Source organism: Rhinolophus ferrumequinum, chromosome 22 (assembly GCF_004115265.2).
Source record: "Rhinolophus ferrumequinum isolate MPI-CBG mRhiFer1 chromosome 22, mRhiFer1_v1.p, whole genome shotgun sequence".
Classification (NCBI taxonomy): Eukaryota; Metazoa; Chordata; class Mammalia; order Chiroptera; family Rhinolophidae; genus Rhinolophus; species Rhinolophus ferrumequinum.
The window spans coordinates 50,061,044-50,074,580 of NC_046305.1; the positions used below are offsets into that span (position 1 = coordinate 50,061,044).

Sequence of the window (13,537 nt, forward strand, 5' to 3'; positions counted from 1 at the left end):
GAGGGAAAGCTGGGCATTATCACGCCCTTGCGACAAACCCTAAAGAACATGAAGTCACAGGTATGACTCAGCAAAATTACTTTAACACCTCAAGTATGATAGCTCATGCCATCAATGTCAGATTTAGCATTGCTAAAGTTAGGAAACTGACTGCACATGTTTATTTTTCTTCTTAGTGCATCTCCTCCTGGTGAGTCATAGCTATAAAACTGACAGACCAATGTATTTCCATTTCCAAAAGGAGAACTAACACTTAAGAAAAATCAGGTGAAGCTGCTTCTGCATATGCATAATCAGTAAGTGACCATTTGTGTTATCAGGAATAGCACACACAAGGAGAAAAAAACATACTAAAATCAGAAAGACTTCCAGGCCTCACAAGCAGAATCAATTTTAAATGTTTTTCAATCCATCAAAATGAGGAAATGAAAATGGGAGCTCAAAGACGTGATCTGTCTGGACTCCCTTTTATCCACCCATGTACCAAGGCAGTTCAGAGTTAACCAAAAAACTTAATAGTGGCTATTAAGTACGTAAAAGAAAATGCCCTTAATAAAACAGGACTAGTTCCCAAAGATTTCAATTTTCTTGACCATAAATCTAACAACATACAAATCTGAGGAGCTATAGGTCTTAAGATAATTTTCAGAAGATAAAGAAGAGAGGCTTAGGGTGTTAAGAGCTTCTTAATTGAATACCACTTTTCAAATATAATGCTAAAACAGTTTTAATTTACCCACAAATAAATATCAAAATTTTGCTAGCTTAAGGCATTTGAGCTACCTCCGGAAGAGGCTCTGATCCTGAAACAACAAAAAAAAAATTGATTATGCAATTTAACTTTTTTTCCCCTTTAGCATCTCTTAACTTTCTAGAACCAAGTAAGTTCTGTGACAATAGCAGCAAAACAAACCAGTGTTTTTTGTAGGCTGAGCTGGAAGGCTAGTCTCTAAATGATTAAAAGCAAAGAGTACATAATGCCACTAAATGGTACACTTAAAAATGGTCAAAAAAACCAGGAAATTTTAAGTCAATAAATAAAGTGAAAAAAGAAAATTACTCTGAATTTAGTCTAAAATGGTATTCAAAGATGCCCACTAATGTCTTATTTTAAAATCACAGTTAAGACGCCCCCACCCCCAAATACAGATGCTGCATTATATAAAGAATTGGAAATTAATTATAGGTCCCATCTTGAGATCTGGAAGACAAGTGAATATCTTATCCTTAATCTGGCCCCCTCTAATCCCAATTATACTAAATTGCCATGCTCATTAGAGGTGATCTCTAGAAACCAGTACCTCTGGGTAAAGTTGAAGACTGTGCCTTACTGTGACTTCTAAAACAACTTCTCCTGGCCTGTCTTTTCCTTGGCTATCATGCCACTAAAGCAGAATCTGCAACACTGCTATTTAAAAAACAACACAAGCCTTTTATTTTCACAACATATACACAATAAAGAATCAGAAAACAGAATTGAAAACACCACCAGGTTTAAAACAGCACAGCCAGAGGCTATTACTCTCTCCTAATCGAGGGTTTACCAAAAGTGCTATGCCAACGCCCCAGCTACTAAAAACACAAATCTTTTTAAAGGCTACTCTTTCCCACATTTTCCTTATCCATTCTGTTGTTTTGCTGCACTGGGAAGTGAAAAATATGTCATGATTTTCACATCCACCCACTCACTAAAGCATCCCTACAGCCAAAGGAAAACTTACCTCTGCAAAATGTGTTGATGTGCTATTGTCCATCCGGCCTCCGCCACCACCTAAAAAACTAAAGAGAAAAAGGAATGAGTAGTGATTCTATTCCCAGAAGCAAGCCTCCCTCCCAGAAGCCTAAATATAGAATGGTACAATGAGAACAAAACCCAATAAGGAAAAATAACTCATCCCAATATGACACCTCCAAAGGAAATTATGAAGAACTGGCATGTGGATTAATCTATGAAAAATATTATAACAAACTACAACACAAAGGAAAAATCAAGTGAAATATTGGGGAGAGGGGTCACCCCAGAAGGAAGGACCCACGGCCAGCAATACAATTCAAATTTGACTTAGCAAAAGAAGAAAAACAAAACATTTATTCTCCAAGAGGCTAAGTAACAAAACAAGATTCTCCAAATAATGTTTCACTAAAAAAACCATTCAACTACCAGATGAACATATTTAAGACTACGATAGTTAATATTTCTTGGGAATAGTTAAATGCGGTATTGTGCGGGGACTGGTACTATATTTAGTTAGCACTTTATAAAAGGGCTCATTGCTTTTTCTTGATAGTTTATCCCATTCTTTGTTCTATACATCCTTCCGAGGCCTTCTCAAATGCTACTCCCTCCACGAAGTCTTTGCTGAACTCACCAACCAAATGAGACCCCTCCACACCCTTTGACTCTGAACTTTAACTTGTATTATAAATACCTAGAATTTTTCTCATCCATTTCTACCCCTTTCCCTCTTTCATAAATATAAATTCAGAGGGTAAAGACTATATTAATACCACAAATATATGCAGAGTGTTTATGATGTGTCAGACACTATACAGATCACTCATCACTTTTGAAAACCCTGCAATGCCATATTCTATACTGGTGCCTTGAAAATGAAAGTTGTTAAATTAATACCACATGTGTAAACAATAAAATAACTACCTATTCCCAAAGAAATGTTAGATCCCATTGTCTCCATGAAATTTGCAAAGATCTGGGGAATTCTTTGGGGAAAGGGGAATGGAAAGAATCACAAAAATTGCAAGATATCACTTTTACTTCAAGAGACACACATAAGTGCACAAACATGTAGGTACACGTTTGTGTGTGACACAAAGTCCACATACTACGACAAACAGCTTTCACTTTCAGAATTACGATCCCAGTCCAGGCACTGTGCTGAGCTCATTAAGGAAAGACACTCTGGTTAGTCTAGAACCACAAGTGAAAAAGCAAAGCTAATGCCATTCTCCATGTAATCATTCTCAGGCCTTATTCTGATTTGAAACCATTTAACATCCATATTCGTTTCAGAAGTTAAAAATGCTTTTGTAAAAAATACTTCAAATGTAGGACAAGCCCAAAAGTACAATCCATGCCAAATAAATACTAACTAAACTACCACACACCTTTAAAAAAAATAAAGTTGAGTGTCTGTGTATCCATTTTATGGCTCAAGCCTAGATAGACTCGCAGGGCCGTTAACTGCCTTTCCTACATAATTTCAGGGATTCAAATATCCTTATAATTAAAGCTATCAACTATCTTTTGGGGTTATGCACCCCATGAAAATCCCTCAGCATTTCCTTTCCTTAAAATTCCTTTGTATCTTATGAGTGACAGGGCTGATCATAGAGACGGGATAATAAAAACTACGTTGTTCTGAGAAATGTTACAAAGCTTAAGAAAGGTTATAAGGTGCCTCTCTGTATGTATGTCTAGTAGCACACAGGGCCCGTTATGAAATATTTACATGCAAGGACTTCCTCTTATTAATTTTTACTATCCACTACTCACCACTGTAATTGTTAAGCATTCAAATCAGCAAATGTTTCTTAACTTAGCAGAAGGAAATACCATGCTGCCTCTAAGACGTTAAGAAAACGATTTCTTCAACTATTTAAAATACTAATCTTTCAAAAGACATAATCTTTGCACTTGAGTATCTGCTACCAATAATACCTGTACAGGACAACCTTTGACCTACAAAGGCACAAGTAAGAGAACTGTTAATTCAAGTAGAAGCAGGATCCACAGAATTCATAGTTCTCTGCTAGAAAAGACTCATCCTGCAGTTATCCACAATCTCATTTATAACCACAGTTCATATATAGGCCTAAAGAAACCAATATTACTATTATAAAATTTAGAAGAAAAAACCAGTCCATTAATTACCCCCAACAACCAATATGCTCTTTATTTAACACATGCAGAGCCAAATTAGCATGCCATCCACACAAAAATGCTAATTTTGCTATCATGCTCATCTTACAGGTTTAGAGTTGGTACCGTGTTATTTAACACCAAGATTATTAGTGCTTATACCAAGCTAGTTTCCATGCCATATGCTGCCTCAGAAACTCCAACTCATTTATATGTAATCACCAATCATTAATAAAGTTAAACTAATAGTACATACTGTAAAATGTGTAGTTTTTCCTGGTTGTGGAAGGGACCTTCAACTTTAAATTCTGCCAACAGCAACAGTAAAGGAATTATTTACTGCCATTAAACTCCCCCAAATCAAGATTAAAAGAAGTTTCAGATTACAGATTCTTTTCATCCAGTCAGTACTTCTTCAACTGTCCAACTAATGTATAACCACATAGGCACAAAAGAACAAATGTGTCACTATGTTCAGCCAAAATAAGCCAGCCTATCAATGCGATTCTACTTTTTATTAAATGTTTAGTTTTATTCATATTAACCAATAATGTATAATCCGGTCACTTTCAGAAGTATTTCCCCTTTTTATAGGTTTTAAGACCAGTGAGAGCCAATATGAAGCATTACACACCCAAATATTAATATCACAGTAGCAAGATGGCATATGTTTGACCATGGTAATCGTAATAAAAACAAGGACCCAAGGCTTCCTCAAAGCAGAATAATGACTCAGTTTCCCTGGCTAGAAAACAGCCTGTTTATTGTATCAGATATTTTCATCAGAAGTGGCTCCCAACCCACCAAGGAGGTGTAACAGCAGTTTACCTCCAAGCAACAGTGGTCATTAAAAATCAACCAGTAATCTAGAAGAACCAATCCTGAAGTCTCAGAAAACAAATGAACACTTACCAGACTTACGAATACTCTGGTAGGGATATAGAGGTTTCCGAGGAATGTCACACACAATCAAAAACTACATCCCATCATACCCATTTGCACATCACTTGCCAAATTTTCCCGTTTTTCTTCCCCTTCCCGCCGCCACTCCCCACCGCACCAGTCTTTCTCTCAGCAGACAGGATAAGTCATAAAACAAATTCCTTTCTATTCAGTCAACGCTGAGAGAGAATAATGTTGGTAACAATGCCTGCTTTAACCATGAGCTTGTACAATACCTGGAATCATCTGTCACTTCTTCAATAAAGCCTGATTCACATCTGGGACAAATATATTCCTACAAAAGAAAGAAGAAATAAATACAAGTCTTTCATTAGAAAGCTGAGTATGTAGTTTCAGAATAACATGCAGTACACAAGCTGATGCTGTGAAATGTTGTATGTGCTTGCTCACTCCTGGAACAGTTTTTTTCTTTTATATTCTGGCAAATAAATTCCATAAGATGTTTGCAGAATAAGGTTCCCACTTCTTAAGTGGTACCCACTGAGAGTTGAAAGGGATAATGTCAAAGATTATTTTCCCCTTTAATTTGGGTTTTTTTCAAACTGGAATGAATTCACTAATTTTGTCTTCATATCTAATGAAAAAGCTCCACTAGAGATATCAGAGCAGTAAAATATTGTATCATACTGATGGGTTCAGAAACTGCTATTTTTTTTTTTTTACTATGTACATATAGGAGACATAAACTGAATCACAGCATAAATCAATTTGGAGACTAGGATTTTACAATGAAGTATTATTATGTTTCTAATCTTTTTTTTGATTACCAATGATTCCAAATAAAGGGAGTATAAGACCTCAATTAGCCAAAGAAATCTTCAAAAAGAACAAAGTAGAGGTATCATACTCCCTGATATCAAACTATACTACAAAGCTACAATAACCAAAACGGTATGGTATGCCATGAAAGCATGCATATATATATATATATATATATATATATATATATATATATATATATATATATGTCAATGGAATAGAATAGAGAGCTCAGAAATAAATCCTCACTGATATGGTCAATTAATCTATGACAAACGAGTCAAGGATACATAAAGGGGTAAAGACAGTCTCTTTAATAAGTGATGTTGACAAAACTACATATACATGCAAAAAAAAAAAAAAGGAAACTGGATCACTTTCTTAAACCACATAGAAAAATAAACTCAAAATGGATTAGACTAAAATGTTAGAACTGAAACTATAAAACTCCTAGAAGAAAACATAGGCGGGAAACTCTTTGACACTGCCCTAGCAGTATCTTTTTGGATATATATCTCCTCCAGCAAGGGAAATAAAAAAGGAAATAAAGAAATGGGACTACAAACTAAAAAGGTTTTGCACAGTAAGAAAACCAATAAAACGAAAAGACAACCTACTGAATGGGAGAAGATACTCAAAAATGATACATCCAATAAGAGGTTAATATCCAAAATATATAAAGAGTTCATATAATTTAACACCAAAAAAACACACAATTAAAAAAAAAAGGCAGAGGACCTGAATAAACATTTCTCCCAAGAGGACATAGAGATGGCCAACGGATATATGAAAAGATGCTCAATATCACTAGTCACCAGGGAAATGCAAATTAAAACCACAATGAGCTGTCACTTCACATCTGTCAGAGTGGCTATCATAAAAAAAAAAAATCGACAAATAACAAATGCTGGCAAGTATGCAGAAAAAAAGGAACCCTTGTACAGTTGGCAGGATTGTAAATCAGTGCAGCCACTAATAGAAAACAGCATGGAGATTCCTCAAAAAATTAAAGCTGCCATTCAATCCAGCCAATTTCACTTCCGGGTATTTATCGGAAGAAAACAAAATAATTTGAAAAGATACAAGCACCCCTATGTTCACTGCACTATTACTAGTAATAGCCAAGATATGGAAGCAACCTAGAAGACCATCGACAGATGAATGACAAAGTGGTGTGTGTACACACACACAATGGAATACTACTTGGCCATAAAAAAGAAGGAAATCTTACCATTTTTGCAACAACATGGGTGGACCTGGAGGGTACTATGCTAAGCGGCAAGTTAAGTCAGGGAAAGACAAATACCATATGATCTTATTTACATGTGGAATCTTAAAAAAATAAAACAACAACGAAACAGAAACAGAATATAGAGAACAAGCTGATGGTTACCAAAGGGGATGGATGAGGGGATGGGAATAAAAAAATCTGAAAAAATAGTAAATCAAAATTAATTTTAGACTGTAATAAAGAATAAAAAACATTTGAGCAAAAAGTTGCTGCAGCCAGGAAGGCACAGATTCAGGGAGCAACTTAAGTTTTGTTCCAAGGAATTAAAGCAGAGGTGCAAACGGTCCCGCCCAGGATCTCCACTAGGTCCCTCTTATGTAAATGAGGCACCCTAACCAGACAGTTCCGACTGAAGAGAGCAGGTCTCAATCTGTTGGTAGGAAGACAAACCAGGGTTTCTCCCTGCGGTTGAGTCAGACACCTAAACAAGCAGGCAGGTGTGGGAAGCTGAGTTCTGTCTGAGGTTCTTCCTGGTATAGAGTCCATGAGTAGCCCTGACAGTAAATGGCCCCTGGACTCTTATTATTTATAAAATGTGGGCCCTCGACTGGCCATGGGAGTCCATCTAGCAGATAAATTCCTTCTCAGGGTTCACGACAAATGAATTTTTCTTAGAGGGGGTCCGCAAAATAAATAAAATGTCATATCAAGTATTTTTATACAAAATTATCTTGTTCAATCATCTACTTGCATATCACCTAACTCTCCCCATTAAAAAATAATCTCCGTAAGGAAAAAACTTAACATTCACTGTTATTCTATAGAAATATTAATTCAAATAACCAAACAATTCCATTAAATCTGCTTCAGTGCTGTCAGGGAGGAAAAAATTATCCTGTACCCTTCAAGGTTCTTCTGGCTGGACAAATAAATGAACAAGACAGACTAGCAGGAGAGACACAAAGCTGAATCACACGCATACCTCCTGTGAACATGAGAGACATCCGGGAACACTGGGTAACTCCCCCAAATGACGGAGACCAACACCTTAAATACTACCCTCACAGCTAAAGACCAAAGACAGCGTTGGGGGTAGAGTCAGCCAAGGGAAGTTACCGGGAAAAACAACAAACAAGGGTTAGACTGTTATGCAGATTTAAGTCCAAGCCTTCCCCACTGTGAACGAAACACCTTTACAAATGGAGATTTCCCTTACAAATGTAAATGTCCTTTTACAAAGGGTACTTCTACTAGGTTTTCAGCTTCTTCAGTGTCTGCTGTTTCTTACAATTAACCAACCTAAAATAATCAACATCCCAAAGTGGCATATTTTGAGGTGGCAAAGTCTGCTCCCTTTCAGTACCGTAAGTCTTTTAAGAAAATAATATCAAGCTTTTGGCTGATAAGAAAGAATACATTTTAGAAACCTCCTTATCATAGTTTAAAAAAGCATATTTTAACTACCGATTAAAATAAATCTGGGAAATACATTCTTTTCATTATACTACATTGATTGAAAATAACTATGCTTTTAGAGAAAGGAACAGGAACTATAATTTGCTGTAGATTGAATGAAAAAGTTTATGGCAAGGCCAAATGAGTTGAGGCCTTGGGAAATCCAGCAGCCACTCGGCCCCCTTACAACCGTGGGTCTGAAACCTTTAATCATACAAGCTCAGAAATCTAATTTAGCAGACCAAGAAAAGACCTGTCTCTTAGAGGAAGATTCATAGATTCATATAAAAGAAAATTCAGAGGCCATACACGTAAAAAGCCCAGAAGGCCAATTTACTTAATTACAATGACAAAGAGTTACTAAGTGGCCCGTTTACTTTTACTATTCATATTCAGCCTTGTTTCTCAATAAACTAATCTACCTGAAAACGGAGGAAAGAGTTTTGGGGTTACAGACCTAAATTCCAATCTCAGGACTTCACTTATTCGATTTGAAGTCTTGGGAAGAAGTCATATCACTTTTCGAGACTCAATTTCCTCATCTGTAAAATGGAGACGCTTGCTTCACTGCAGTATTGTAAAGATTAAGATGCTTGTAAAACAGCTAATTCAGTGACTGGCACATTACACAGAAGACATTTAATAAAGACGGCTACTATAGTTATTCCAGATGATAATCCCTTGCTAAACAAGCAGAGAATCAGAGCAATAAGAGAAGTGGGTATGCGGCTTGTGTCGGCACGCTAGGCGAGCCTAATAGATCCTTCCTCAGTACGAGCGCCAACCAGACCTGGGATTCCTCTCCCCCCCGGGCGGGCACCAGGAAAAGCAGTTTATGTTTGCCTCTGACTTTCTTTTGTATTCTTACACTTCTGACCAACGACTGGCACACCTTCTAACAGATACATTCTTTCTCCCGCTAGAATATAATACTATTACTAAGCTGTTTCTTCGGAATTACAATCACAATTGAGTCCTGCCCTACACTGAGATTCCAACCAGATTGGATTTTAAGTGTTTTAGAACTTGGGTCACTTCTGAAGATGGCTAACTCTATATTTCAATTTTTCCTAATTTTTTAAACTCCAATTTGGGGGGATGTCCATGAATGAAGAATTTGTAACAGGGTGAAAACAGGAAGCAAACAGCCTCTCTCTGCCTCTACACTCCTCCCACACCCAGGCTGTGGCCTTAGTACAATCCCGATTCAGAGTTTTGAATTTTAACCATAAGGAGTTTGTGTTGGGGGGAGAGACAAGGGCAAGCCAAAGATAATAATGAATTAAACACCCACCGTATGTCTAGCACTACGAAAATCTCTCCTCTGCTGAAATATTAATACATCAAGTCTTCACACCACCCCCAAAAAATATTGCCAATGTATACAGCCCCCACAGCAACAAGGTCTTACCAAAGACATCTCCTCAAGTCACTTCTAGCGTCCCATGTATAAAACCGGAGTCTAACAAACCTAAGTCACTTATCCAGCCAGAATCAGTTGTTTCCAACAAACTAAGCTGCTTTCCCCCAGGGCCCGGTATAAAGCTACTCCGGCAGGTATACTTGAAAGAACTGCTTCAGATGTTCCAGTGCCTGTTTCATCTAAAAATACCCACAAGGAGCAGTAGTTTTCACCATTAATAGTCTGAATCAGGAACAACTCCCTAAGGACAGTTTAGCCCTGCCGCTTACCCACTGAGAACAGCAGCCCAAGGGGACGCAAAGTACTTGGAATACAGGGAAGAACGGAAAAGGGTGGTTAAGGGGACTGGAAGATTTGCCTTTTGGGGCTATTAAGCGGGTTATTAAGAAACAAAAGACTATAATAGAACGTTGACACACACACACCCCTTCCCCGCCCAATAGATTTAGACAGAAAAACTCGCTTCAGGAAAGACACATTCACCTCAGCCTAATTTGGATTAAGTAGGTATAGGTAGATGGGAAATTGCCACGCAGAGGCCTGTTTACTAGATTACCCATGTCTCGTTGTCTCTGGGTTGCCTAGCAAAAATTTACCTGCCAGGTATGTTCAGCTCTTTCTCAATTAGCTGTAAATCACCCATTCTCTGTTTTGAAATCTAAGATCCTGTTCCTTCCTTTTCTCCTTTGTCCAAAATGACACATATACCCAATTTTGCCTGTCTTTGGAATTTTCATGCTTATGTGAATTCGCCATGGATATGTATTAAAAATTAGCTTTTCTCCTGTTAATCTGTGCTAATTTGATTATTTCCCCACCTAGATGAATTTAGAAGGTGGGAGGAAAACTATTCTTTTATAGCCCCCACATGATTTTAATGGAGTCTTCTCTTTCTTATACTCCAAGAGATCAATTATCACAAAATGTGAGATTCTGGCAGGACCTTGAGCTATAAACCAGGACCTATTTCTATTAAGTCCCACTGTGAAATTTATATACCCTTGAACTTTATGCAAAGTTGTATCCAATATTTATTCAGTATATAAAATACAAGAGAAAGGCTACTTCCTAATTCCACAACGTTGTTTTTCTACCTGTTCACCATCAGTGTCTTAAGTGATTTTTATTTTATCAAAAACAAGTCTTTTTTCTATGTCTTCTGACAGTCAAAAATCTAAGATCACAATATTGTTAGTCATATTCTCTTACTCGTATTCTCTGCGTATCACATGGCAAAAAACTGTCCAGGAACTCTTCATTAGACGGCTGAGGAACACAAACTGAAATGCATCACAGCTCCTAGGCCAGAAGCCGCCACACCCTGAATGTCATGCCAACTCACCATCTCTCCGCCAGAGACCCTTTTTTCTAGAGCCTTTTCCCATAAAGCCGTATAATTATCCCTTTTCAAGCCAGGTTACACTTCTTCCCCTTTCAAAAGCATCAGGTGAACCCCAAAACAAAGACAACAGAACTCTGAGTTCTGTTCCCAGTTCCACCATTACTTTCATGATCTTTGGGCAGAACTGCTTTTTCATCAGTAAAACTAGAACACAGACGCTGTCCTTATTTATTTGTCTCCCTCACTCTCCTTCAGGAAAACAAAATCATCCCGCTCATTCATGCGGCCCACCCCCTTAAAAGAAAAATTTCCATTTTAAGCGTTTTGAATTAGTTCTCTGAACTCAAGAAATCTTACGCAATGAATTGTTCCCCTGCCTATTAATCAAGAATAAAGCCAGTTTACAAATAAAGAAAACATCAGGCCACAAAGATACCTATGACTGTTTGAAGAACTGTGATTCAGTTCCAGGCCGATAAAACTGCCTTGATATTTATGGTCTCCCTCCCTTAGAATAGTAACATTCACAATCTTCATCATTTTGTTCCTTCATTCCAGGCCATGACTGGACATCGACATTATCAGGGAGCCCAAACAGGAGCATAGAATCAACCAACCTTCTTTAGCTCATTGTGTAGCAAGTCAGAAAATCAGGTCACGGGACAAAGCGTTACTTGATATAAGCTTGATCAGATGGACAGGCAGCCAAATTTTCTAAGAAAAAAAAAGACTAAACTACAAGAATGATCAGAGAAAAAGTTAACCTCACACAACACTACGTAGTCAGGAAAGATTTAGTCACAGTGTTCTTTGCTGCCTCCCACTAAAGGTAGCAAGAAGGGGAACCACCCAGTGACACAGGTTGACACAAAATAGTAAATGAGTCAAAACGTTTGCCATCAGCGCTTGACATGAAAAAACTTCTGAGATGTTCTAAATTAAATGACAGAGGCCAGAGAGTGAGAGAGAGAGACAGGAGAGTTAGTCTGTTAACAGCTATGGACCGGCTGACAAAAGACAGCTCACATTCACGTCTGTCGAACTCCAGATTAACTTCCACGTGGCTATTTCCACTATTATCCAGAAGACAGAAGAGAACAGGCAGGCGCCACAGGCTCCCAGGGGCCTCCGCTTCTTGTTTATAGGAATGACACGCTTGTGGTTTCCACCTAGCCATGCTCCTAGTGGTTTACACTTCGCACCTTAAGACTGGTCTTTTTCGGCTAGCATTTTGGCTCAATAAAACCTTTCTTTAAGAAAAACTTTCAGCCATCCAAATTCTTTAACACTCTCAGATATACCACCCGAGTTTGGAGGGAAATTTCATCTTACATTCAGTTTCAGCTGATAGAATCTTCTTACACAAACTGACAACATTCATGTACTCAGCAAATATATTCTAAGCTCTACATTCCAAGCACTGTGTTGAAAGAAAAACATTCTTGATGGGGAAAATAACCTGGGATTAAAAGGCACTGAAATCATGTACAATGTGCATGTTTTAATAAAATCACACTTAGGGAAATAAAGGCGCCTAAAACAAACCTCTGAATATCCTAATCTTAAGTATTAGCCTCAAAATAAGGACTGAGCAATGCTTCCGAACAGCCTGAGTGGTTAATAGGAATAAACCTGAAGATAAACAAAACGGGACTGGAAACACTGAATAACAAACCAGCTGCATGACGTTGGGCAAGTCATTTCATCAATGAAATAGTGCCTGGAACATGTGAAGTTTTCAACAAATTGTAGATTCTAATAAATTCCTCTGAACAGTTTGAATGTGGAGCATTTCTCAAAACCATGCTCCATAAGGTATTAATCAGTGGTCTGTTAAGAAAGCAAAACAAAATAAATTTGGGAAAGGCTGGATTAAACAATAGTACTGAGCACGTTGCTTTACTGAATGAATTTCAGAACGATTAATATGCTCTTCTGTGTAGGGGAAGTAGAGGGACAGAGGCAGGAAGATTCAGTGTGCAGCATTTTACCAAGCTTCTGAACTCCTGGCACACGGTTTGAGAAACACGGATTTAGACTACTGATCTCCAGACTTTTAGTTTCCACAAAGCAGTTTTATTTTAAAATTTAAAAATTAGGAACCCACACAGGACTGTTAACTTCTTTATTTTGACAAGCAAAAACATTTTTTTTAATCACCACCGATTATCACTGTCATTTCACGTTAAAAGTATCAGCTTACACCAAAAAAATAGGAATAAAGAACAGACCTTTAGATGAGATTAAACAACTGATTTTTAAACAAAATAATTTAGTGCTGTCCTCCTTTCTCCCATGTGCCCATGGAGCAATCCCAGAACCTCTGATACGGACCTTTTCATCAAAATACAAATAATACTTGGAATTCTAGTATAGACTTTCTACCAGTGAGATAAGAAAACGTTACAAGTATGATCTCATTTACTTCAGGAACATTCAGGTCAGGAAAGATCTCGTACAAACTGAGCCGATGAAAGTAGCCAC

The 13,537-nt window shown here is 37.6% G+C and overlaps 1 protein-coding gene across 1 annotated transcript in view; it reads right to left on the reverse strand.

Moving 5' to 3' along the window:
- Positions 1–13,537, reverse strand: part of RNF115 (ring finger protein 115) — a 53,523-nt gene that overhangs the window by 29,494 nt on the left and 10,492 nt on the right. Inside the window, exons 2-3 of the mRNA XM_033093076.1 lie at positions 5,059–5,117; positions 1,722–1,779 (exon numbers count right to left, since the gene is read on the reverse strand). Of these exons, the coding sequence (XP_032948967.1) occupies positions 1,722–1,779; positions 5,059–5,117 (117 nt within the window). The remainder of the gene's footprint in view (positions 1–1,721; positions 1,780–5,058; positions 5,118–13,537) is intronic.